Source organism: Phoenix dactylifera, unplaced genomic scaffold, assembly GCF_009389715.1.
Source record: "Phoenix dactylifera cultivar Barhee BC4 unplaced genomic scaffold, palm_55x_up_171113_PBpolish2nd_filt_p 000186F, whole genome shotgun sequence".
In the NCBI taxonomy this organism is placed as follows: domain Eukaryota; kingdom Viridiplantae; phylum Streptophyta; class Magnoliopsida; order Arecales; family Arecaceae; genus Phoenix; species Phoenix dactylifera.
Genome location: NW_024067714.1, coordinates 653,777 through 681,122, shown reverse-complemented (window position 1 = coordinate 681,122; position 27,346 = coordinate 653,777). Strand labels below are relative to the sequence as shown.

At 37.8% G+C, this 27,346-nt stretch overlaps 1 protein-coding gene and 1 long non-coding RNA gene across 2 annotated transcripts; both read right to left on the bottom strand.

Annotated features, from left to right (window-relative positions):
* Positions 1 to 589: 589 nt before the first annotated feature.
* LOC120105060 (11-beta-hydroxysteroid dehydrogenase B-like) lies at positions 590 to 13,815 on the bottom strand. Its single transcript, XM_039117135.1, is given in 8 exon segments — positions 590 to 786; positions 789 to 848; positions 1,412 to 1,577; positions 1,719 to 1,850; positions 2,784 to 2,815; positions 11,038 to 11,091; positions 11,997 to 12,189; positions 13,633 to 13,815. Coding segments are annotated over 8 exon segments (1,017 nt in total).
* Positions 13,816 to 16,219: 2,404 nt separating this feature from the next.
* On the bottom strand, positions 16,220 to 17,731 carry LOC120105062. Its single transcript, XR_005507428.1, has 3 exons — positions 17,643 to 17,731; positions 17,145 to 17,542; positions 16,220 to 17,066 (listed from the first exon to the last, which is right to left on the bottom strand). It is a non-coding gene; the product is annotated as an uncharacterized LOC120105062 (long non-coding RNA).
* Positions 17,732 to 27,346: the final 9,615 nt, after the last annotated feature.

Here is a 27,346-nt window from a genome sequence, read left to right as displayed (position 1 = left end):
ACTGCTTGAGTTCATGATTTCTAGAGAGGAATTTGTTGGAAAATAGGAAGAGAGATTTCTAGAGAGGAAAGGATGAAGAGGCAAAAATACTTCAAATTTTTCTTTCAATTTGGCTCTTGCCTTGCATTCATAAAACCACAAGACTTACAAGGTATTTATAGGACTCCTAGGTACATGAATAAATCCAAATACATGAACCACATAATGACCTTTCAACTTTCTAGACAGACTTTTCATACTTCTAGGAGTCTTTACATTTTTCAATACAACTTTTCAACTTTCTAGACAGACTCTTCATATTTCTAGGAGTCTTTACATTTTTCAATACAACTTTTCAACTTTCTAGACATGTATATTATCAAAACAATAAATAAAAGGATAAGAACAAGTTTAATTCTCAACACAATTCACTACTTCATGGGCTCCATAGAATTATGACAGAAATATATTACCAACTCTCTGAAAGATGATCTAGTCCATGTTTTATTCGAGCACTAACTAACATGGAATTCAGTTTCTTTAGTCCTGCTCAAGAACAAACTCATCCGAGAAACTAACAAGCCTCACATCTCGAATAGCTTACAAAGCTTTATTCAGCCATTGGTTGAGGCCCTGGGAGGAGCTTTCGAGGACGCGGCGCATCAAGAAGCAGCGGCCTGGTGCCCATGAGGGAGAGCATTCTGGTTCCCCTGGTCGAGAAGAGCAAGTGAAAGGTCCAACCTAGAACATCAGGATAGAGCAGAAATATGTCATACCAGCTGGAATGCTTAACATATGCTTCACCCTGCAAGCCCCGGAGACCATCTTCTTTGCAAACTCCTCAACCTGTCCACCTGTAAGGGGCACATACACACATTAAGCACAAGAAATTGTTAGCCCATTATACATGCTCTATAATTTTATCCAAGAATGCTAGCCCTTGGACAGGCCAAAATTGATGGAAGGTTGATAATATGTTGACAGTCATTCAGAAGAAAGAAACTTAAATTGTCAAAATAGAACAATGTAGTTCTCATGCTACTTCTATGTGTTCGAAGGAAAAGATGCATTCCTACCATAGATATACTGACAGAATAGTGCTAAAAAGAAGGATAAATTAATGGACGAAAGTTTGATGGACTTGTTGAAAATTTGAACTTTGAAGATGCATTGGCAAGAAAACCCACAAAATAACCTTTACAAGGAGCAAGTTTGTGCACAAATATCAAATATGAAGGAAAACATTTTTATGAACCAAATAGTATATATTCAACTTGAAAAAGGTTGCACTCACCTAACATACAGCCATACAGGGGAAGTAACAAAAGCATGCACCTTGGCTCTATATATCTGTTTAGAGAATTGCATGTGTTTTGATGTGTGTGTGTAGTTGTGTTCTTTTCTGCTTATGGTCTATGAAAAACAGTGATTACCCCTATTTCTTCCTTCCACTGCATCTCTGCTCCCTCCTCAAGAATAAACTTTCCCCACCTTGTCTCACCACCAATTGAGCCATGGGTTGCAATCATGATCCTGACAGCATCCTTCACTTCGAACCTAAGCGTCTCGTAGAAATTTACCACAGCTGCCTTAGCTGCCTAATAAATCAACAAAGAAGAGAGAGTATTATACAATTCTGGTTCACTGTTGAGTTCATGTGTTGATTGATTATGCTTAGCTCTTTATCTTCTTCCTGAAGAAATAGACTTCGATATATGAAGTGTTTTTGCAGGACTCACAGCATACAGGCTCATCCTTGGCATAGGTAACCAGCTTTCCAGTGATGCATTCACAAGGATTCGACCACAGCTTTGCCGCAGATAAGGGAGGGCGACATACGTGGGATACACATTTCCCCAAAAATTGATATCCTGAAAAAAACCCGCTCAAAATGGAATTTACAGGAAAAGAGTTGAAAAAGCTTGCACTAAAGCTAGCCCTTTAAAGCATGGCTGGTGATTAATTTTTTTTTTTTTTGGTAAAAAAAAAAAGGGGAGGGGGGGGGGGGGGGGGGGGAGGAAGGGACAAGCCCACCCCCGCGTAGCAGCCCCCACTGGGCCCCCATCCCGCCAGGAGAATGTTCAATGCGGGCGGTGATTAAATTTTCATAAGGTGGATTATGTTATACAAAAAATCTGTCTTAAAGTTTAAGAGATTGTAAGCAATGCAAGATCAAATAAAATTTTATTGCATGATCAAATAAAGCTCTGCACATATTTATCATGGCAATCAAAAATTCTTATTTAATCTATAAAAGAATGAACTTCTGTGAATACCCAGGCTTCTATATTGACTGATGGATGAAGAAACTAATGCAACAGTGTTTTTTTCTTCGTCCTACTCTCTTTTCTTTTCTGGAGAAAGTAGATATATTGTGGTAGTGCCACAAACCCCAGTTGAACCCAGGACTTCTCTGCTAAGGAGAAGGATGCCAACTTGCTGATGTAGGCTGGTGTGGCAGAATATAGTTGAACATGTTTGTAGTTTACAAGTTGAAGAAGATTGCTGCGTTTCTTCTGAATAATAGAACCATTCAATCAACAAAAGGAAGAAAAACAATATAAAAGATCTTAAAAAATTAAATCTTTTTGTGCTCTTAAATTTTTCAGATACATATACTTGTAATTTATTAAGATTCGGTTAGTGACCCACCTCCGAACCCAGACCTCATGAACATTAAGGCATTGAAAATTTCTGAAGTAAAACCATGACTCTCGACCGACGTATTTATTCTCTGTGAGTCTAAACCAACTCAAATCATAGGCAATGAGTTAAAGAGGAAAATTAGTTAAACAATATCGTACCATCATATGAGAAAACACTAAAGTATCTATTGTTGAGAAAATGTGCCTCGAAACTCGAAACGACTGTAAATTGAATTCGGCTCAAGTTTGCTTGAAAAAGTCTGTGCCCACTGAATGGAGTGACCCCTAGCATCTAGGAGTCGACTCATGTGAAGCTTGAGTCGACCCCAGGGATGAGAGAGTCGACTCGCATCTGCCACAGTGAAGAAACAGAGAGTTGTTTTTTGGGTCGCTTGCAGGAGTCGACTCCAGTCCTGCAGGAGTCGACTCGAGGTCTGCTCGAGTCGACTCCAAGTTGAAGGAGTCGACTCTCTCAGGAAGTCAGAGCGTGCTAGTTTCGGTGCTGATACTTGGAGTCGATCTGAGGATGTCCGAGTTGACTCGAACTTATCAGAAGTCGACCCGTGAAAGTAAAGAGTCGACTCTTGATCACGGGATTGATTGAAACTGTGGCAAGATGGGCTTTTTGACTTAGGGTTTCGTAGGGAAGTTTCCTTATATGTTGAAAACCTATAAATAGAGTTTTTTGTGAACCCTAGGAGGGATGAGAGCAGCTGTAGAGAGTTTCTTTTGGAGTTCTATCTCTCTTGTAAGCCCTAGGCGTACAATCTCCAATGGGGAAGAGAGATCATTGTAACCCTTGCTGAATATATTGAATCTGTATGTGTGGCCTCCGTGGACGTAACCCGTATTGGGGTGAACCACATAAAATTATTGTCTTTGTGATTGTTTGATTTTATTCTCTACTACTTCTTCTTCTCGATTCGTCTTTCCGCATATTGAATCCAGGAAAGAAAATAGTACGATCGAAGGGTGAGTGCTTTCAGTTGCAACAACTGGTATCAGAGCTACGTTCTCTGTGTTCCAATGGCTGACGAAGGAAGATTGAGGATAGAAAAATTCAACGGACAGAACTTCGGTGTGTGGAAGATGTAGATGGAGGATTACTTGCTCTCAAAGGATCTAGATCTACCACTGAACGGAGAAGAAGCGAAGCCGACTGACATGCCGTCGGAGAAGTGGGAGCGTCTTGATAAGAAGGCGCTCGCCGCTATCCGTTTGTCCTTGGCATCGGAGATCCTCGCCAATATATCCAAAGTAAAGACTGCAAAAGATTTGATGGACACACTGGCTTCCATGTATGATGAGCCAACAGGAGCGAACAAGGTATTCCTGATTCGACGATTATTCACTTTGAAGATGAGAGACAGTGGAAGTGTTTATTCACATCTAAGTGAATTCAATACCCTATGTGCCCAATTAGAATCTGTGAAGATCACGTTCACTGATGAGGTGAAGGCGTGGGCTCTTCTAGGTCAGATGCCTGTAAGTTGGGAAGGCTTCATCACGGCTGTTAGTAATTCTTTGGGGAAGACTACAGCGAGGTTTGATGAAGTGGCAGCTCTTATTCTGAGTGAAAAGGCTCGAAGGAAAATCCTGGATCCATCAGCAAGTTCATCTGGAAACGCGCTGGCTTTTGAAGAACGTGGAAGGACCTCAAAGAAGGGAGACAGAAATAGGGGTGGACGATCGAAGTCTAGAAACAAGTCTAGACCTCTTGAAAAGTGCTGGAATTGTGGGCAGAAGGATCACTTGAGAAAAGACTGCAAAGTGCCGAAGAACAACGGTGGTTCTAACACTAAGGCAAGTGCTAATCTAGCCAAAACTGTAAGTGAAGACGATGCCCTGATACTTTTCTATGATGTTCATCCGGAGTCGTGGATAGTCGACTCAGGTGCCTCGTTCCATGCTACTGGGAACAAGGCAATCTCAAACTATGTTGCAGGTCCAAGTCTAGAAACAAGTCTAGACCTCTTGAAAAGTGCTGGAATTGTGGGCAGAAGGGTCACTTGAGAAAAGACTGCAAAGTGCCGAAGAACAACGGTGGTTCTAACACTAAGGCAAGTGCTAATCTAGCCGAAACTGTAAGTGAAGACGATGCCCTGATACTTTCCTATGATGTTCATCCGGAGTCGTGGATAGTCGACTCAGGTGCCTCGTTCCATGCTACTGGGAACAAGACAATCTCAAACTATGTTGCAGGTGATCACGGCAAGGTGTATCTTGTTGATGGAAATAGTTGCAACATCGTAGGAAAGGGAGATGCTCAGATAAAGACATCAAGTGGGATCACTTTAACTCTGAAAGATGTGCGACATGTACCCAAACTGGCTCGAAATCTAATTTCGGTAAGTCAGTTGTCGGATTTGGGGTTTGTAACCACCTTCAATGATGATGCTTGGAAGATCACTAAGGGAGCCTTGGTGATTGCTCGAGGTGCAAGGTCAAGAACACTATACATGACAGCTGATACTGATTCCACCATCAGTGCTGCAAATCCGACTGTTGATGATAGGACATGACACATGAGACTCGGCCACATGAGTCAGAAAGGGATGAAGGTGATGATGTCCAAAGAAAAATTGGGAGATCTGAAATCTGTGGATTTGGAATTCTGTGAAGATTGTGTATTGTCAAAGTAGAAGAAGGTCAGTTTTTCAAAAGGAGGTAGTACCAAGAAAAATTCTAAGTTGGAACTCGTACATACTGATGTATGGGGACCAACTCAAGTGTCTTCTCATGGAGGAGCAAAAGTACTATGTCACGTTCATCGACGACGCCACCCGAAAGCTATGAGTCTACTTCCTGAAGCACAAATCCGATGTATTTGAAAAGTTCAAGAGGTGGAAGGCTCTAGTGGAGAATGAGACAGGTCAGAGATTAAAGTGTCTCAAGTCTGACAATGGGGGCAAATACTACAGTGAAGTTTGAGGCTTATTGTGCCTCAGCTGGAATTCGAAGACTAAAGACGGTTTCAGGAATGCCACAGCAAAATGGCGTTGCAGAACGCATGAACCGCACCATCAACGAGCGGGCACGGTGCATGAGGCTTCATGCGGGGTTGTCAAAGATTTTTTGGGCGGAAGCGGTCAGTACAGCAGTGTATCTGATCAACAGAGGGCCTTCAGTTGCATTGGAGCTTGGACTGCCGGAGGAAGCATGGACTGGGAAAGAGGTGAAACTATCTCACTTGCGTACTTTTGGTTGCATCTCTTACATGTTCGATACTGCAGACAATTGAACCAAGCTGGATGCAAAGTCAAAAAAGTGCACATTCATTGGGTACGGTGGTGATGATTTTGGATACCGACTCTGGGATGCAACAGATCGAAAAGTCATCAGGAGCAGAAATGTGTTAGGATCTGTCACATGCCGCTGAAAATTCAAAAATTTTCAGATATGCAGCGGAAAGACATGTGCATATCCCGTTCATCGCATGAACATATTTTAAAACTATTTATAGATAGATTAGGATTAAATTCTTATTAAATTATTTTAAAACCATGATTAAAAAGATCAGATCTTCACCTTGTGCGGGTAGATGGTCTCTGCAAATCTGATTCACGTGGTATTTGATGAAGGTTCAGTGGAAGCCGCACACGCGTCCGGCCTCTACGGGTATCCACACGAAGTAATGATTCAATCGAAGCCTTTGGATCTCTCCAGGGTGCTAGCTCCCTTGCAGAGAAGGCTATTGATGGCTGAAGTCCTCTATCTTGAATCAACTTTTGATTGCCTTAAGAGGTGGTAGAAGAAGGAAAGTTCAATGGAAGAAGAATGGAAGATCCACAGCCTTTCAATTTTTCTTCAAGTTGGAACCAAGAAAGGAGAGGAAGGAGGCCACGCCTAGCCTTCTTTTTCCTTTGTTGCTTGCGGCTGAAGAGAGGAATGAGAGGGGGGAATTTGCTGCCGTGAACCACCAGAAAATAGCATGAGAGGAGGGGTCTCCTTTTAAATCCATATGTGATAAGGATGAGCTCCTATTTTTAAGGAGCTCATCCCTATCTCTTTATTTCGGCAGCAAGGAGGGGCTTACGCCCCTCCTTTTTCTTCCACGCACATCCCAAAGGGAGGGGCGTGGGCCCCTCCCTCAAGTCCATTTAAATTTGCCACTTAACCAATTTAAGGGGTGATTTAATTTGGGTCTATTGCATGAGTCCAATCCTATTCAAAATAGGATTTGTTTGCACCCATTTCAATTTCCTCCTTATCCTAATCTAATTAGGATTTAATTGAACCATGACTTTATTGAACTCTTCAATCCTAATCCAATTAGGAGTCATTTAATTAATTAGATTAAAATTAAAATTAATTAGAACTTAAGAAAATCCTAATCTAATCAGGACTTGTTTAAATTTCAGCCCTAAGACAACTAGGACTTTAGAAATCCTACTCCAAGTAGGACTCTAATTTAATTTGAAATCCTAATCCAATTAGGACTCTCAAAATCCTACTCCAAGTAGGACTCGTGATCAAGTTCAATTAATTAAATCTAATTAATTAAATTAAATTACAATCCGATTGCAATTGTTCCTTCTTCTAACCACTAACTCTTAGCTGGTTAACCAATTATCAATCAAATTGATTATTTGTGATTTCTAATCACAATTCAACCATCGGATCGGTCAACAATCAGAATTGCCTTTCAGGATCTATAACTGTACCTCTAATGTGTGTGATCCCATAGGTTCTATTCTGACTGGTAGTGAGATATATTGCGATCTCTATCATAATATCATTGAAAACTCCTTTCAACGGGTTGAAACAATTCCAACTCAACTCACCAGGGATTATCGACCATCAAGATGATCCCTGTGAGTCTCACCATCCACTAGTGACACGTAACAATATATAGTGGCTACCCAGCAGAATAGAATGATAAACCTCTAGGTGCAGTTATCGTATGATACAGTCCTTCTATCGTGGATCCCTAGAGACCGGAGGTAATGGATAACTCGTCAAACCCCATCGTCTGTCATATGTCTAGATTTATTCGACTTGAGTCCGATAGTGGAAAACTCTTTCTCCACTGTATATTACTACCCTAGCCAAGGTCTTAGAACTCAGTCTAATAAATCACATAGGATCACTTCTCTTCTATCAAGGTCGATAGATTCCATATAAGTGCATACCCTACTCCTACAATGAACCTACTGCAGCCAATCTACACTACAAGGACCCATATGACTAGAGACCATGTATATGTGTAGTCAAACTACAATAATCTCATTATGAGTAGCCGAAGCACCGCAGGTCAAAGGACCAGTCACACTACTGCAACATCAAGCAAGTTACTGACGAGTGGATAGACATCCAAGTGACTTCTTGTCTTGGTCACGCTCAGTACCCTTGTTCTCTAACAAGCACCTGCACTATCACTTCAGTGTCCCTACACTGTGGACTCGAGTCTCGTCCATCCATAAGGAAAGTGATTTGTGCACTGATCGGATCGATCACCGTCCTCGTGATGATCCATTGATCAGGAGCATTTAGAAATTAATCACCAATGATACATGGCTCAAATTCTCAACTACTGAGAATATGTATCATCATCTTATTAATTTCTTGGACGATTCATAGGCACATAAACAATATGAATGAAAAGTTGCCCATTTATTATTCAATAATAATAAAGTCAAGTACAACTTTATGTCCCAGAATTAATAATGTGTCCGCCAGATTGGCTTCTAGGGCATACATCTAACAAAATGTTGTATTCAATGAAGAAATTCTGTATAAGGATCAGCAGCAACAGATGGGCCAAGACGTCAAAGCTGTAAAATTGGAATATGCAGAGCTGGATGATGAAATAATGTCTCGAGATGATGAAGAAGTTGCTGAGCCAGTGGAAGAAGCACAGCAAGAAGAAGAACCGCCAGCTGATATCCCGATTGCTTTGCGCAAGGGTAAAAGAAACAGAAAAACTCCGTCTAGGTATGCTGACTCCCTACAGTACGTGTTGCTTACGGATGGTGGTGAGCCAGAAAGCTACAAGGAGGCTTTGCAGGTCGAAGCCAGTGACAAGTGGAAGCTTGCCATGGATGATGAAATGGATTTCCTATCATCCAACAGGACGTGGAATTTGGTTCCACTTCCGAAGGGGAAGAGAGCTTTGCACAACAAGTGGGTATACAGACTAAAGCTTGAACCAGATGGTTCTGAGAGGTTCAAAGCGAGACTTGTTGTCAAGGGTTTTCAGCAGAAGGAGGGCATTGATTTTGATGAGATCTTTTCTCCAGCTGTGAAGATGTCTACTATCCGGATGGTGCTGAGTATAGTGGCAGCCAAAGATTTACATCTTGAGCAGCTTGAGATCAAGACTGCATTTTTATATGGCGACCTTGAAGAGAAAATCTACATGAAGTAGCCAGAAGGATATTCAGTGAAGGGGAAGAAAGATTGGGTGTGCCGACTTCAGAAAAGTCTGTACGAGTTGAAACAAGCGCCTCGTCAGTGGTACTTAAAGTTTGATCAGTTTATGTTGAAGAATGATTTTCAGAGATGTAATGGTGATCATTGCTGCTACTTTAAGGGATTGAAGAGCTCATATATCATTCTACTTCTGTATGTAGATGATATGTTGGTAGCAAGTGCCAACATGGGAGAGATTGTGAAACTGAAGGAGCAATTGTCCCAGGAGTTATCAATGAAGGACTTGGGTGAAGCCAATAAAGTCCTTAGGATGCGTATCAGCAGGGACAGGAAGCTTAAAACGTTGAAGTTGTCTCAAGCAGAGTACATTGATAAGGTGCTGAAGCGGTTCAATATGGACGGGCTAAAGCTGTGAGTACTCCACTGGGCGCACACTTCAAGTTATCTAAGCAGGAGTGTCCGACTACGCAGGATGATCGAGATGAGATGAAGTATGTATCCTACTCATCAGCGGTCGGGAGCCTTATGTATGCCATGATTTGCACGAGACCGGATATTGCCCATATAGTGAGAGTGGTGAGCTTACATGAGCGATCCAAGCCAGGAGCATTGGAGAGCTGTGAAGTGGATATTGGGGTATCTGAAAGGAACCAGAGACTTAGGACTATGCTATGGTGGTTCTGATGTTTGCCTACATGGTTTCGTGGATTCTGACATGGCTCGAGACATTGATGGCAGAAAGAGTACTACCGGGTATGTGTTCACGCTAGAAAGTGCTGCAGTTTCATGGGTTTCGAAACTGCAGAAGATTGTAGCATTGTCTACGACTGAGGCCGAATACGTTGCTCTTACTGAAGCGAGCAAAGAGATGGTTTGGTTACAAGGTTTGATGAAAGAGCTTGGCATGGAGCAAGGCGATGCGAAGTTGTATAGCGACAGCCAGAGTGCTATACATTTAGCAAAGAATGCTGTTTTTCACTCAAGGACCAAACACATTGATATCAGATATCACTTTATTCGGTCACTCCTCGAAGAAGATCTTTTCCGGCTAGAGAAGATACATACAATGGACAACCCAGCAGATATGTTGATAAAGGTGGTTATTCTTGAGAAGGTGCACATCTGTGCATCTTCTGTTAGTCTTCACAGCTAGAAGTGAGACAGAGGTTTACACACATAGAGGATGATTGGAGATCATGTTGCTGATGGGGTTACGGTTGCTTCAGGCTTGTTTCTCGGCAAGTAGGAGATTGTTGAGAAAATGTGCCTTGAAACTCGAAACGACTGCAAATTGAATTTGGCTCAAGTTTGCTTGAAAAAGTCTGTGCCCACTGAATAGAGTCGACCCCTAGCATCTAGGAGTCGACTCATGTGAAGCTTGAGTCGACCCCAGGGATGAGAGAGTCGACTCGCATCTGCAACAGTGAAGAAACAGAGAGCTATTTTTTGGGTCGCTTGCAGGAGTCGACTCCTGCAAAGCTAGAATCGACTCCTGCAGGACTGGAGTCGACTCTCTCAGGAAGATAGAGCGTGTTAGTTTCGGTGCTGATACTTGAAGTCGACCCGAGGATGTCCGAGTCAACTCGAACTTATCAGGAGTCGACCCCTAAAAGTAAAGAGTCGACTCCTGATCACGGGATTGATTAAAACGGTGGCAAGATAGGCTTTTTGACTTAGGGTTTCGTAGGGAAGTTTCCTTATGTGTTGAAAACCTATAAATAGGATTTTTTGTGAACCCTAGGAGGGATTAGAGCAGCTGTAGAGAGTTTCTTTTGGAGTTCTATCTCTCTTGTAAGCCCTAGGCGTGCAATCTCCAACGGGGAAGAGAGATCATTGTAACCCTTGCTGAATATATTGAATCTGTGTGTGTGGCCTCCGTGGACGTAACCCGTATTGGGGTGAACCACGTAAAATTATTGTCTTTGTGATTGTTTAATTTTATTATCTACTACTTCTTCTCGATTCATCTTTCCGCAGTTTGGATCCAGAAAAGGGAATAGTACGATCGAAGGATGAGTGCTTTCAGTTGCAACATCTATTGCCTCTTCAAAATGGAAGGTATGACTCAAGCTTGCAGAGTTCACAAGATGATTCACTGCCAATCAAAAAAAAACCAAGGTAATGATCTGCAAAGTAAAGAATCCATAATCTTGGAATTTTTCTTGTGTGACCTTATTATTCACCTACTTTAATGGTCAAAAGATTGAGATTGCTAAATTTTCAAGATGCGAACACTTCAATCTGAATTAGAACAAGTAACCCCTTGATTAAATTTGCAAAAGTTATCAATCTGCTTAGATTCTTCACTTTAATCCATGAAAATGAAAGTTGCTTTGAACTGCTAATAAATTGGTCATTCATTTGATTTGTGCTTCCTTGAGGAATCTATATGAAAAGTTGCAAATCAGCCACAGGTCATAATATTTTCTTGGTTATTAAGTTTGTTATAATATTAACTATAAAACATTTACAGAAGAAAAAAAATCGAAAATGAAAAAAATGTCAATTATTGTGGAATTTTCAGAAACAATTTTGGGAAAGAAATATATTAACATAATTACAAAGGAAACACATGAGAAACAAATCAATATATCTTATACTAGTGCACGCCAAAACAGCAATCAGATATTGGAGAACTAACAACGACATCAGAGACATCATTGGCTTTCTATATTGTTTATAAATTATAGAAAACATCATCCAGTTTATTGATTATCTTCACATGATTCAAGCAATGAATCAACAAATACAAATTTCTAAAATACCTGGAGAACATATAAATAATCATTCTAGAATTTGTATTAAGGAATAAGGACCTTCTATAGTAAATCAAATGCATGTTATAATTTATTTAAGATACAAACATGTGGCCTGAACTAAAAACATGTGGATGGATTCCAATAGAGAACCAAAGTAATTTGGAGGCTTTCGTTTCCTGCCAAACCATCAAAGTGATTTTAGCATGGAAAATGCATGATGAAAAGGATGAGAGGTACTCACATTGGCCAAAATAACTGATAGTGTCGCTGATGAATCTTCTGCAGTCCTCTTCCTTGACAACATCAGCAGGGATCGCAAGGACTTGCTTTGCACCCAAGAGCCTGGCATGCTCCCTTATTCCCCTCAGTCTCTGTTCCCTCCTCGCAACCAACACCAAGTTTGCCTTCTTCCTTGCATATTCATAAGCTAATTGCTGCAGTAGCAGTTACTCGTTCATTTCAAGACTTAGTAAAAAAGGAAAGATTAATGAAAATATAATAAAAACTGTTGCTAATTTACACAAGCATGCATCTAAGTAAAATATGGACAATGAGAGCTAATAGTAGTCACTTCCTAACAAGAGATCCTTCACTACTGAAGATCTTTTTGGGCAGAGAGGTAAAATTGAGCTAGATTAAGGACTGAGAATCTATCATTTAGTTTCTACATAGACTTTTCCATTGAGGAAATCATTTTTTCAAATTGAGAAACAAACCCTGTGAACACTGGCTATATTCAATTTAAGACTAGCAAGGAATAGGTTGGTGCAAATTAGGTTCTATAATTAAAAGGATAGCCAATGAGACTTAAAGAGATTTACTTAAAAAGAGTGCAAAGGGACTCGAATCACCATTTGATGTATTACGATGATGACTCATAATAAACTCTAATACAATCCCTATTTTTATTATTGAGCTGGTAGACTTTTCATAAATGTGTAGGACCAACGAAACAAAAAGAGATTTATTGCTTTCATATTTTAAATTTATTAGATATTCACCATGAAATTCAATATAATCAACATTGGCATTTGGACATACATCATCCACTTCCTTTATTTCTCACGATCTCTTTTCGACAACTTTTCAAAAAGAGCAGAAGGAAGGAAAACTACAGAGCACCTCTCTAGGTAATTATTTGCCATTAGAAATCTGAGAACAAGATTTGGTACTATACTTTGGACCTTCACTCTACTACGACCACGTAATAAGATGAAGGGTCCAGAGCCTAATAGAGGGCCAGGTGACAGGGGAACAAGCAAATAGGCACAATAGTCTGCTTGTCCTGTTCTATGTTGAGCAGGACAGTGATTACATTTTCTTTTTCTCTTCCGAAAAGGACACTGGTACAAATTAAAATAAAATATGATCAAATGTAGGATGATTAAACCTTAACAATTTAGCCATGGTAGGTCATTCTAGGCAAAATAAATTAGCCTATAAAACATTTGATGACTCCAAGAAAATTAGTGTTACATTCGTTGGAACCTAGTAGATTTAAATAAAAAATTATGAGACAGATAATCCTTACAGCTATAGCTATTAAACTTCAAATGGTTAACTTAATCAGGTTTGTCATCTTAAGACTAGCTATATCCTAAACACTGCCCATGTGAAAAATGGCTCTAAAAATGAAAAATGTAGAATAATAAATTATAATTCATCCAGATTTGTTATCTCACAGATAAAAATAATACACATCAAGGACTAGTTCAGAAAATTTTCCTCACAGAAAAAGAAAAAAATCACCATGCATGCAGTTTTTTTTTGTTTTCTTTGAGGAATTCATGTCTATTCCGGGAACGGACTCATACTTAGAATCAAACATTTTTGTGAATCGATTAATTGCTCAAAAGTTGCTCTGTAACTGTGATTACCTCACCGATCGCCGAGGCAGCCCCGGCGATCACAACAACGTTGTTCTCCATGTTCTCTGGGTACAAGCTGTGAAATAGCCACTCCACTGCGTGGAGGAAGGACAGGGTTGGCCAAGCGATGGCCATCATCACCATGCTCGTCGGTGGCACCACAAAATTTAGGATAGAGTTTAATAGATCCATCACCCCCCAAGGGTAAAGAAAACTGAAGAGAGTGAGGATGGGAAGAGTCCTGGTGCTTCCTAGGAATTTTTAAGAGGACGAGGAGATGAGAACAATAATTGCATGTGTGTGTGTGAGAGAGGGAGAGTGGATTGGTATGGAGTTATATCATGGAGAAGATGAGAAAGGAGGGAGGGAGAGAGAGAGAGGGATGGAAAAGAAGACAAGGAGGGAGGGGATTTGAAGCATACGTTGCGCTTGCAAGGTGGCAGAGTGACTCTTGGAAGAGGTATTTTGGAGCTTCTGAATTCAGTTCCAGGTCTCCAATACGAAGTTGTTGGGCTATTAGGCCTCTGGGTTTTGTCTTTTGACTCGTTCAGTTGTTTTCTTGATCATGGGCTGGGCCCTGGGCCACATTATTAACAACCCAGTGAGATCCATCCAGGTACAAAGATAGTCCCATTTTTATAGGCTTGGCAAGCTCGGGCTAACTTGTTCCTTGAATTTGATTGCTCGGACATGATTCAGACTTCACTTGATCGATGGCAGTGAAGGCAGGGGACATCTTCTACATGGTCTGTTGAGGAAGAAGCGATCGAGTTGTCGAATTAAAACTAGTCTATTAAGGCCCTATTGAATTAAGCGAGAGAAAGCTCAATCGATGGAAGGGAAGAGAACAGCTACTACAGCTGGGAAAGTTTCTTTGGATAGAAGGAGGGGAAGAGAGGAAGGGGTTGGGTTTCCTTGAAAATCTTTGAGACCAATTTGATGGGCCTTCGCTCTCTGTTCAATAACATTGAAGTATGGATTCATCAAAGAGATTATAAATATGTGCTACTGCTCGATTTCCTTCTTTTCTTTTTGAGAGGTATCACTTCGTAAAAGATCTTGTTGTTCACTGATTTGGAGTATATATTCATTCTTGGCAAGAGCTCCAACTACTATATCTATAATATGTCAAGCTTCTTTCTTTTTTGCATGACAAATTAACCACATAAAATTAGAATTAACTATATTTCTCGGGTAAAAGTAATTTTCTTACTAAGGATCATCGGTCTCTTCCTAGTGAAGCAAATCAAGCTTGTGAAAAAGGATATATCAGCCAGGACTCTTTTGTTGCCAGAGTACCATTGTTGGAAATTTGCAACCTCGCAAGTTATGCTATGTATAAAGATGTCCAATTCACTGAAATCGTATAAAGGGTGGTTTTCCAAAAAAAAAAAAAAGAAGAAAGAAAGCAAATATTCTTGCAGTTCTCATAATTCTTTAAACCTCAAATGCTTTTCATCAAACAGAACTAGACATTTAATTAGAGCATAATTGAAATCATTTTTTAGGTGTTTCTAATACGTTGGAAGACCTGCACATTACACAAATATACAGTGTACATATTTTACACTTTCAGTTGATATCCAAGTTGATATATATGTAAGGTGCCAAAAGGATGCTATTTTTGTATTTGAGAAGGAAGAAAAAGAATGCTTGCTTTCTAATTTGATAGACAAAGTAGGTAGTTGTTTCTATTGCAAATCTATTTTTCGCTTGTTAGCATTCTCTCCTAAGAACTATTATATGTATAATAAATTATCTAATTTATGGAAATGTTATAGGAAATATGTATCGATACGCCTTCAAACTGGCTACAACTCACTAGAAAATACAACCAATTAAAACGCGCCACGATACCAATATGTGGTGGATCGAGAACAGTCATTGGGAGGGTCCAGTGCTATACCGCCGTGCTTGCATATCAGAAGCTCCTCACAGTTGGTTGCATTCTAGCCGAGAGACCCAGTAATCATCGAGATCTCAGCAATGTGACAAGTAGGATATCATCCGTGTGTGAAACATTCACGCCTGATGTTCAGGCCATACTCAAGCTAATCACTCTAGTCGACCCACATGCCCTAATTCTATGGTAGTAGGTAGGCTCCTCTACCGAACATGCACAAAAAGAAGGGACAAAGAAGGTAAGAAAGAAGAGCACCCTAGCTAAAAGACAACCTCCTCCTACTTCCTGATTACCATATTGACTTAGGCATCGAAGGATCCCCGCCGGATACATTCTAAGCTCTATGTTGTTTCAAGTCGAAGTACTATCATTCGATGAGGATCTCGGCTGCAGCGACCGAATGCTGCTCGCCTTCTCCAATTCCGACCAGAACATCCGACCTCCGAACTTTCTAGTGTCGTCGCACTTCTCGCCCTGGTGCCATGGCCAGTCAATTCTCAACGGCAACATGTATAAACCCCTGTTCCCTTCCTATATCTAGAGAGCACGGTTTATGCAATGTGTAATATGGATGGTTGCGTGCTTACTCCTAAGTTTGAATTTTGGTGAAGTTTTTTGAGTAGAAGGGAGGTAAGAATACCAGGCGACCTTTGATTCAGATTGAAAAGAGCTTTACAGATATAGGATGTGATTATAGCGGCAGTTGCAAAGAGCTTTTGATTACAGGGGTAGATGAAGTTTGCTCACAACAAGATAGTAGCAACTTGGCTGAAGAAGATAGGGGACCATGGAGAAGAAAACTTGTATAAAAAACAACTCCTTTGAAATTCAGCATTCCGGAAGATGATCTTTAGCTGAATCCAACTCTAGTCTTCTGAATTTCAAATATTAGAATGTACAGTAGCCAATCTTTTGATTTTGTGCCACACTTTGCCATGTTCAATTTTTTTTTTGTACTACAAAACATCGACCAATTATTAAACAAATTAAGACCCTCTGAGGCTATTGTAGTCATGGATTTCTGCTTGTTCAGAAAAATTCTTGAATTCCTCTCTCTCCAGATGGCCCAATTCATGGCAGCTACAAGCATTAACATCACACAATCAGTAGTCCTTGGAAAATTCCTTCTGGTCCAACCCAGACATAGTTCTTCAAAAGATTTGAAAGATGGCAAAACTCCCATAAGCAGGCACAACAATTTCCAAATAGCACCCGAAAACAGGGAACCAGTAAAAAGATGATCCAGAGTTTCAGTTGCATGCCGGCAAAAAATACTGCCTCGTAAGTTTTTCTGAAGCTTTCTACCAATTAAATCTCTAGTCTTCAGCTTGTGCTTCCAACACAGCCACGTAAAGCATTTTATTTTGAGGGGCACACAAAGACTCCAGAGGGTGCTAGCAAATCTGCATTTAATTCATCGTGTTATTGAAAAGATAAAGAGAAGCCGAGAAAATTTACCATTGTTGCTGCCTTTCCAAACGACCCAGTCTTCTTCAGAATTGAGATTGACTGAAGCGAGCAGCGAGGAGAGGTGTTGAAACTGCGATCGGATCTCCCCGTTAGATGCAATAGGAGCTCTAAGGAGAAATTTCTAGCGTCAAAGAAATCAGAAACTAACCCATTCTTCTTGGGGCTTAACGAGTAAAGATGAGGAAAAACATATTGGAGTGCCACACCGCATATCCAGCTGTCCCTCCAAAAAGGAGTATTTTTCCCATTTCTGATACAAAAATGGACTCGATTCCAGAAGGCTGGAAGCAATTTGACTACATCTTGCCAAAGATTGGAACACCACCGAGGACGTTTCCAAGACACAATTTAATTCTCCTATGATAAGCGAACTTTATTTGCTTTCTCTGCATGCCCGAGTCTTTAGCAAGGTATCTCCATCCCATTTTGCAAACAACAGCTCGTTGAATTGAGCAATGTCTTTCACACCTAGGCCTCTCTCCTTCTCGTGTAAGCACACCGTTCTCCAATTGACCTTACATGAAAGTCCGCTTGACTTTGCATCACCTACCCAGAGAAAGGATCTTCTGTATCCCTTAATCATTTTGATTACCCATGAAGGAAGTTTAAATAGGGAGATGAAGTATAGAGGAAGAGAAGCACGCACCAAATTCGCCAAATTCAGTCTTCCACCAGATGAAAGGAGTTCACTTTTCCACGTAGCTAATCGGCCTTCCAATTTTACAGCAAGATAGTCCAATCAGCCTTTGAAGGTTTCCGCCCACTTAAAAGGGAGGCCTAGGTATTTCAAGGGAGTAGGAACGAGTGGACAATTAAGCCACCCGACACAATCTATTCCAACTTTCGGTCTAGGACCAATAGAAGTGATCGAACTTTTTTGGAAGTTAACCGTCAGCCCGGAGAGTAACTCGAAGCAATAGAGAATCAATCACCTCTATTGACATAAGGAGAGAGCGGGACACCCTGCCATGCCTGCAGAAGATCCAATCCAATCCCCAATATCCCCATTAACATTAACAACAATTTTACCACTAAAGAGGATGTTTTTGATCCAGCCAATCCACTTTGGAGCAAAGTTTCTATGGGAAAGCAGTCTAATAAGGAAGTTTGGATTGATCCTATCAAAAGCTTTCATAAAATCAAGTTTGCAAACCACCCCCTCCGAATCTGACTTCCTTGAATGATGCAATATCTCATTAGCATAAATGATGTTGTCCAAGATGGATCTTCCTTTAATATATGTAGTCTGAACCTAATCAATGGGCTCACTGAGGAAAAGGCTTAAGCCGATTGGCAAGAACCTTTGAGACAATCTTGGTACAACTGTGAATTAAACTAATGGGTCTAAAGTCAAATGGCTTTTTTGCTGCTTCAATATTTTTTGGAATGATAGTAAGGGTGGCTTAATTTAATCTTGCAAGATCGAATGTTTCTATCATAGAGCTGCTGAAAGAGAAGAAAAACATCGTCTTTCATAATATCCCAGAAGTGCTAAAAAAAGAACATGGGGAAAAACCATCCGGTCCTGGACTTCTATCACCTTTAAAGCTGTATACTGCTTCTTTAGGAATATGGAGAGAATTTGGTAAACAAAGATGTCTTTCCTGGCTGGCTTATAACTTGCCCATTATGTTCTTTAGGAATATGGTGCACTTTTACCTGACTGCATCAAGTGATCAATGAATGGGTGTAGTTGCATGCTGCTGGGTTATTTGGAGATGTGCTTATGTGGCTCCAAACCACTTTCGGCTGGGACTTCATGGTTGTCTCAGTGAAAAATCATTTGGAAGGACCTACTGGATGTATAGATCTGATTCTGATGGATCACTAGATTTGATGTGGATCAGTTTGGCCACTATAAGTATTCAAAAAGATCACCAAATTCGATGTGGAATATTTTGCCCATTACGAGTATTCAGAAGAATCACTAAACTCGATGTGAAATACTTTGGCCACTACGAGTATATCACCAAATTAGATGTGAAATACTTTGATTACTATGAATAGAGCTGTTGATCCCCTAATGGATTTTGTTGAATGCAAAACACTAGAGTAAAATTCCATTATATCTTATCTATTTAATTGAGAAATTCATGTGCTTTATTTAGAATATTGCTAAGAAATGTCTAGGCAAGTTTCCATAATTTTTATGAATTTATTGAAGAATATTTTGAGCTAAAGAAAAAGTTCAGGGATAGCCGAGACGTCTCCTGATAGTTTCAGAGACGTCTCTGGGACAAACAGGAAGAACTAGCACAAGCCGAGACGTCCCCGGCACCTGCCGAGTCGTCCCCGCGTTAGCGGAGCCGACTCTCTCAGTAGCGGAGTCGACTCTCTCAGTGGCGGCAGAAAGGCGTTTTTCAAGGGATATGCGCGAGACGTCCCCGCTGTACGCGGAGTCGTCCCCGCAAGTAAAAAGGTGACTTCCCGAGTCGTCCCCAAGATGGCGGAGTCGACTCTCTCAGGGAATTCCAGAGGACATGATTTTCGGAGATAAAGAAGCGGAGTCGTCCCCAAAGCAGCGGAGTCGTCCCCACTCAAAAAGCGCTAACACGCTGAGACGTCCCCGTAAAGTGCCGAGTCGACCCCAGATAAAGTAAAAAGTGAAATCCTGTAGGCGAGACGTCTCTCGTTGTAGTGGAGACGTCCCCGGAGCGCCTGGGACGCGACTGACAACTTTTTCAGGTAGATTTGAATTTCAAACGGTCATATCTTTGTGTCTAACAGCTATATTTGCTTTTTGGGCTATAAAAGGGACCTCTTAAGTGCTTCTCAATAACTTCTCACCAACCCAACACAAGATCATTCAAGAGAGAAGAAAGAAAAAGAGGTTCAAGGGAGTTAGAGCTTTCAAGAGGAGAAATCAAGTGCATTCAAGCTTTTCCATCTAATTTCGAGCTCATCTACTCACTCCCACTTGGCAATCAAAGCTCGCATTCAAGCCAACGTGATCCACATCAGAAGAACCACCATCATCCACGCTTCCAACGGCAAAAAGGGTTCTTTCGATTTTATTGTTTCTCATTGTTATATTTGCTTCTTAAGAGCTTTCAAATCTTTTGTAAAACGTTTGAATATTGAGCTTGTTTCAGTCAAGGGACTTGGAACAAGGGATAGGCGTCCCAAGCCTAAGTTAAAATTGGCGGATTGTAGGGTTCGTTGTTAGCCCGGGGTAAAACAACGAGTTGGGTAGTTCACTCGAAAAACTACCGGATTGTAGGGTTCGTTGTTAGCCCGGTGTAAAACAACGAGTTGGGTAGTTCACTCGAAAAACTACCGGATTGTAGGGTTCGTTGTTAGCCCGGTGTAAAACAACGAGTTGGGTAGTTCACTCGAAAAACTACCGGATTGTAGGGTTCGTTGTTAGCCCGGTGTAAAACAACGAGTTGGGTAGTTCACTCGAAAAACTACCGGATTGTAGGGTTCGTTGTTAGCCCGGTGTAAAACAACGAGTTGGGTAGTGCACTCGCAAAACTACCGGACTGTAATCTGGAGGATTATAGTGAAATTCCCAAGAGGTCTTGGGGAGTGGATGTAGGTGCTGGGGTGCACCGAACCACTATATGTTTGTTGTGTTTGTGATGCTTTTTGTCATTGTCTAACTTGCTCACCTACTTACTTAGATAAATTGCTTGCTTAACTCTTATCCGTGCATCCTTTAGTTGCAAGCATATTTAATTTACTTAATCAAGTCTCATTCAATAAATCAAACTATTGCTAAGTTTAAATTCCACTGTGCATCTATACAACTTAGCATAATTAATTGAAAAGTTTTAGAAGTAGTACAACAGTTTTAAAAGACCCAATTCACCCCCCCTCTTGGGTTGTATCTATTGGGCAACAAGTGGTATCAGAGCAGGTGCTCTTCTATTGATTATAGTCTTAACCGACTAGAGCTAAAGATTATGACAACCCCACATAACATATTATTTGCCGAGGGACTTTCCTTAAACAGACCTCCACTGTTTAATGGAACTTACTATATTCAATGGAAAGCTAGAATGAAAATTTTTGTTCAATCACAAAACTATAAAATGTGGAATATTATTATAAATGGACCTCACACACTTTCTCAAAATGTCAATGAAAAAGACTTAGCACAATTGAATGCTAATGCTATGAACTTTCTATATTGTGCTATCCATGAATCCATATTTCATAAGATTTCTGCATGCTTATCTGCTAAAGAAATCTGGGATACTTTAACAATTATTTATGACAAATCTCAAATTAGCTCACATGTGCTTCAATTGCGTACTAACAATGAGATTGCAGAATCCTCCACAATAGCCGAGTCGACTCCAACAAGGCCCGAGTCGACTCAGAGGCAGATTAGTTCAAAAAATAAAGAGTACGGTGATGGAAACAAGGATCCATTTCCGAACACCGAAAGATTCAAAAGCTTCCTAAAGACAAAGAAGAAGAGGAAGCAAGAAGAAAGGAAGAAAGAGATAAAAAGCAAGAAAGCCTTGACCAAGGAAGAGTCAAGCAAAAAATTGAAAGCTAGAAGCAACAATGAACTACAAGAGGTAACTAACTTATGTTTTATGGCATTAGAAGATAAAGTAGAATCTGAATCTAATTTTACACCAAATAAATTTTATGAAGAATATTCTTATGATGAACTATTAAATGCTCTTCATGATTTGTATGATGAATGTAGAAAATTAGCTATCAAAAATAAAACTCTTAAAAAGCTAAATCTGGAAATCTCAAAAGAAAGAAATTCTATTGCTAAAATATATGACAAACTGAATTCTGAAAATGAAAGCTTAAGGTTAAATTCAGAACAATTCATTCAGAAAAATCAGAATTTAATTAAAGAAAATCAAAACTTAAGTGAAGAAATTAACCAATCAAAATCTCTTATTAACAAATTCACTGTAAGTTCAGAACGATTAAAATTGATGTTTGAAAGCCAATATGTTGCTTATGATAAATCAAAACTTGGCTTGACTCCTTTACTTAACAATAAATCTCTAGAGAAAAAGGTTATCAATGCATCAAGCAAACCATTAAATAAGATAACTTATTTCAAACATGAAAAGAATGGGCATAACAACTTTTTCCATCGTTCTAACACAATTAAATCAAATGGTAAAGTTATTACTATTAAACAGATTTGGGTTCCAAAAGGAACCATATGTCCTAACTCTCAAGAACCCAAGCAAGCTTGGGTACCCAAAATGAAATTATGAGGATGTAGACATAGGTGTACCAAGATACCCATGGAACAAATAGAACTTTCATACAAATGGGTGCTCTAGACACACGTCAAAAATGAAACTTAAAATATACTTATGAAAAGTAATTTTAAATAAAAAATAATAATAATGAAATCAGTAATCCTTGCATCTCATCATTATTTTGCTTTAGTATTTGATTAAAATCTGAATTGCAAGTATTGATCAATTTTGTGATATAAAAAATACTTTTGGAAATATAATCAAATCTATTCATTTTATAGTATGCTTTACTCACTATTGGATAAGTTGCTAAATGATTAATCAATTTATTAAGAATAACTCTATGAATTCTCTATATGCTTGATTGAGAGTTTTTATCCATGGCATTATTGTTTATTGATCATAGATATGATAATGTGTACTTGGTATGCTTTTGAATATATGCACTATGAATACCAAGATTAAAGAAACCATCTTTGGCATATAAAATCAACTCATGCTAGTATGTACTTAATCTCAAAAGACCTTGCCATTGCCTTACTTAGATTATCTTCTGAAAGGTCAAAGTTTGCTATGCATGTTAACTAAGGAAACAAACAAGAATCAATTTCTAAATCTAAAGATGTTGTTTCCATCACTAAGTTTTCAAAAGCTTACATTGGATTTGTTCTTGGCAAATAAAATTGAAATATTTTCTGTATTTGCTAAATCTTGTAAAAGTGTTTCAAATGATAAAGGTTTCCAAACTGTGAAGGTATCATGGCACAGTGTTGAAAACCAAAATCCTGATAAAGTTTATACAGAAATTAATTATTTCAGCACCAAGGACACCTTAAGTAAAATAGGGTTAATAGAATTCTTGAAGAAATGAAAAAGACAATTGTGTATGATAGTCATCTACTTAAATAATTTTTAAAAGCTATCATCACTGCTTGTCATACATATGATTTCTATTAGATCTATTTTTTTATGAAAACTCCTTTTGATCTTCTGAAAAATGGAAAATGAACCATTGCATATCTTTCATATTTTTTCAGTCATACACGTTATGCTTGATATGTTCTTTTGAAAATAAGGCCAAATCTGATAAAGATATTTCTATCTTTGGATATCATTCATCAAGCAATGCATATAGAACATTCAATGAAAAGATTCGAATTGTAGAAATATCAACTCATTTTATTCTTTATGAGACTAATGATTTATTATCAAGATACTAAAATTAAATTATATATGTATATGGTTAATCTTTTACATATAACAATCTGAAAACTTGTTAATAATTAGAACCAAATTGAGTTTTTCAGAAATACACTTAATGAAGTAAAATTGATGATTACTAAAAGACTAAATTAAGAAAAGATGAAATAGATCTTGATGAAATTCTTGCATGATTAGAAGTAAAGATCACCATTATCATTTGCTTGCTTTATGAGCTTTATATTCTATCAAATGAATGTGTAGAATGCACTCCTAGGTGCTTATTTTATTAAAGAAGATATATGTTAAATAACCACCATATTTGAAAACACTCATTACAAATATAATAAAGCAATATATGATTTGGAACAAGCATCAAAAGCATGATATAAAAGTTTGAGTAACTTTTTGATAGAAAGTAATAGTGATAAATCTATGCATCAAAAAGAAGAATTTGTGATATCTTATTTGCTCAAAGTATACATTGATGATATCACTTTTTGGTTCTACAAACGAGGATTTATATGAAGATTTTACTAAGCTCATGCAAGGTGAGTTTGAAAAATGTATGATGAATGAATTAACATCTTCTCTCAAACTCCAAATTAAGAGAAACAAGAAAGAGGATCTTCATTGACCAAAGTTAGTCCACAAGAAAACTCTTATAGAAGATTGGCATGAAGAAGGTATTCTATGACCTCATCTTGTAGAATTTGAAAAGAATGAGCAAGGTAGATCTATTGTTTTTAAAGCTGTATTGAAGCATGATAGAATACTTATTTTATCATACAGCTAGTAGACCAGATTGTATGCTCATTATGAGCAAGATTTCAATCTAACTCTAATGAATCATAATTTATTGATAACAAATAAATCATAATCTGAATTTTGATAGAAACAATTGTTTAAGATAAGTTGATTAAAACTTAGCTAGCGTGTCTCATTGATAATTATCTTAAGCAAATAAAATCTAAACTAAATTGATTTTGAAAATAAGAAATTGGTTTGACCTTGATAAATCTTCATATTGCCTCACATGCTTGTCCTTGAACCATCTTGGTTAATGAAACTATCTCTTTAGTTCAAGTGATATGTGCTTGCTTATACTTAGGCAATCTCTTGAGTAAAGTGACTCAACATTCAACTAGTGTCATATCTTGTATTGAGTCATCTAGTTAAAAATATGGTAGATGAATGTTTTGTATCTTGAAGAAACTAATGACTTTCTTTCAAGAAAGAAAAGGAGTTTGCAGGATCCTTGAGCAAGAAAATGGGAGATTTCAACTTGAAGGACACCTCCATAAAAGGTACAATAAACATTCACATGCAAACAAGAGAGAGAACTTTCTTTAGCCAAAAGGTTACACATAAGAAATCTAGTAGGTATTTGACTTGAAGAATGCAGAATAATTCGGTAATTTTAGATACCTCTCTCATAAATTAGCTGAGCAAGGTCATTAACTTAAATCTTACTATGGCATGATTAAAGTCTTTAATTATTAATTTCTTGATATCATGTCTATATATGTATTGATTGACTTGTGCTTTTAGAAATTGTTTCATGGTTTGCCCAAACTAAAATATATCTTTACCTATGTCATAACCATGAACTACACAAGTTTATACTTAGAATTTTGATTTAAAATGACTTGTGAGAAGCTATGAATTCTTGAGCATAATGAAAACGTGTTTGCGTGATATACCTCTATATGATACATTTGATTATTTCTTTATTCTGCTCTTTCAAGAAAATTACTTGAGAATAACAAAAAGAAAGAGAGATAAAAGAGAGATAATGGATATTATTCAAGAAAAGTAAAATCTAAGTAAAGGCAAATACTCCAATCTTAAGAAAAAGCAAAACAAGCGTAATATATTCACCACATTTGTAAGACTTGTGTGAGCATTCTTTTGGAAGGATAAAATCCGTGAAAAATTATATTTAAATAGGGGGAGTTTATTTGAAAAGAATTAATTTTGATCCTTGACATTCTTTTTCTTATTATTTTAATGCATGGCTTAACACATAATATATTTTGCATGTGGCATGATGTCTTGAATTATGAGTTCTCAATATTTTGTAATGCTCCATGCTTGGATAATTTGATTGAATGTTTGAAATACTATATGAAGTTATTTTATGGTATTATTGAAAAGAAATTTTAAATTTGTCGTTCACAATCATCTTTGAAATCTGAAAGTTGAATAAATTTGTAAAAAGGAGAAGAGAAGTATATCTCTAATTAGGCAAAATGAATTGATTTTGTTTTATCTTTCAACTTGCCTAACCTTGGTATATAATGTTCTAATTCATACCAAAACTCAACATAAATACAAATATTCTGAATATGCTCTTATATGTTTGAAATATGTGTTTTCAATAGTAATGATTTAAGATGAGCTACAATGTGGAAGATACATATCTCAAATTATGATTTTGAAAGCCTCTATTGAAAATCTTTATGAAATTCAGAATTTGATTTTGTATAAAAGCTTAAACTCAATATGATTTATAGATAAAAAAACTACAGTTTAAGAAAAATAGAGAAATTCTAATGCCTTGATACGCATCTGAAACATATCATTTCTTATCTTTAAAGTGTACTAATATTGGTCATGATGTGTCTTTCGATGATCTTGATTGCAAAAAAAAAAAAAAAAAAAAAATTCTAAATATATGATTTTATTTTGATATTAAAAGATTTATTATGCTTCATGTATACATTGCTGAAAAACTATGATTAAGAATTTGAGCTCTATAAATATATATACCTCAATGGTAATCTATATGTTTTTCTCTCCTACATTCTTAAAGACTTCCATCAGAATATATATAGAGTGAATGATCTTAAAGCTAGAAATATTTCAGCTCACTCAAACGATTCTAAAAGAAAGAAAATGTAAATGCTTTTGAAAGAAACTGAGCTTCAAATGAATCATTTTCTGATTAATATTTCTATACGTTTTCTCTAAGATTAAGAGAAAGCATAACTTGTTCTTGAAGGATTAGAAAGAGTAATTGCTACAAATTTTGAATAATACTAGATTACTCTACATTCTCGATATCATAGAAAAGAATGATTAAAGAAGAATGCATCTTTTGAGGGGGAGCCTTAGATATTCAGTATCTCATACCTTGATTTTTATGGATTGATTTTGATGAACCTCCTTATATTGCAAGACTTGCTTTAATTATATAATAAGTTTATACCTTGTGATGAGTTCTATAAAGGTTGTCTTATCTCAAACATTGAGTCTTATGAAAATAAGCTGAAACTTATAGAAAATATATTTTTTTTGAGATTGACAATTTTATTGAACATTATCTTCAAATTTTAAACTCTCAAATGGAATGATCAATTGAGGGGGAGAAAGAAAATCTCAGAAGGAGAGATCTTATGGAACTTAATCGCATAAATCTATAACTAAAGGAGAGAGAAAGCATACTAAATGAAAAGTGATCCTAATGCTCTCCAATATGTATCATCTGAAATTTAAATCTGAAAATCTTTATGATACACCTTGAGGCTTATTATTTGGTTAATATATCTTATGCATAAATCATGAACCAAATTGCAATTCAAACAGTTGATCTTAAGAGCCTCTAACTTAATGAAAAAGGGGGAGAATAATGTGTTGAATTTCCTTGAGTATCTCTTAGAAAACCAATTTTTGGAATTTACTGATGAGTTCTTATTGGCTTGTCTCTAGAACTTCAATTTTTATGCCAATTCATTATTATATGTACCAAAATGTGTTTCCTTTTTAAAGGATTAAAGTCTTTATAAGAACCTTCAAAACTTTGAATTTTATGTATGCTCTAAGATATATCATAAACTGCATGAATTCATGTTTTTGGCATTTATGCCACAATATTTTTACACCATAAAAGAACTTTGCAATCATACTTAATATACTGCTCTTATACTCTGAAAATTAGTTAAATTGCTCTCATGTTGATAAA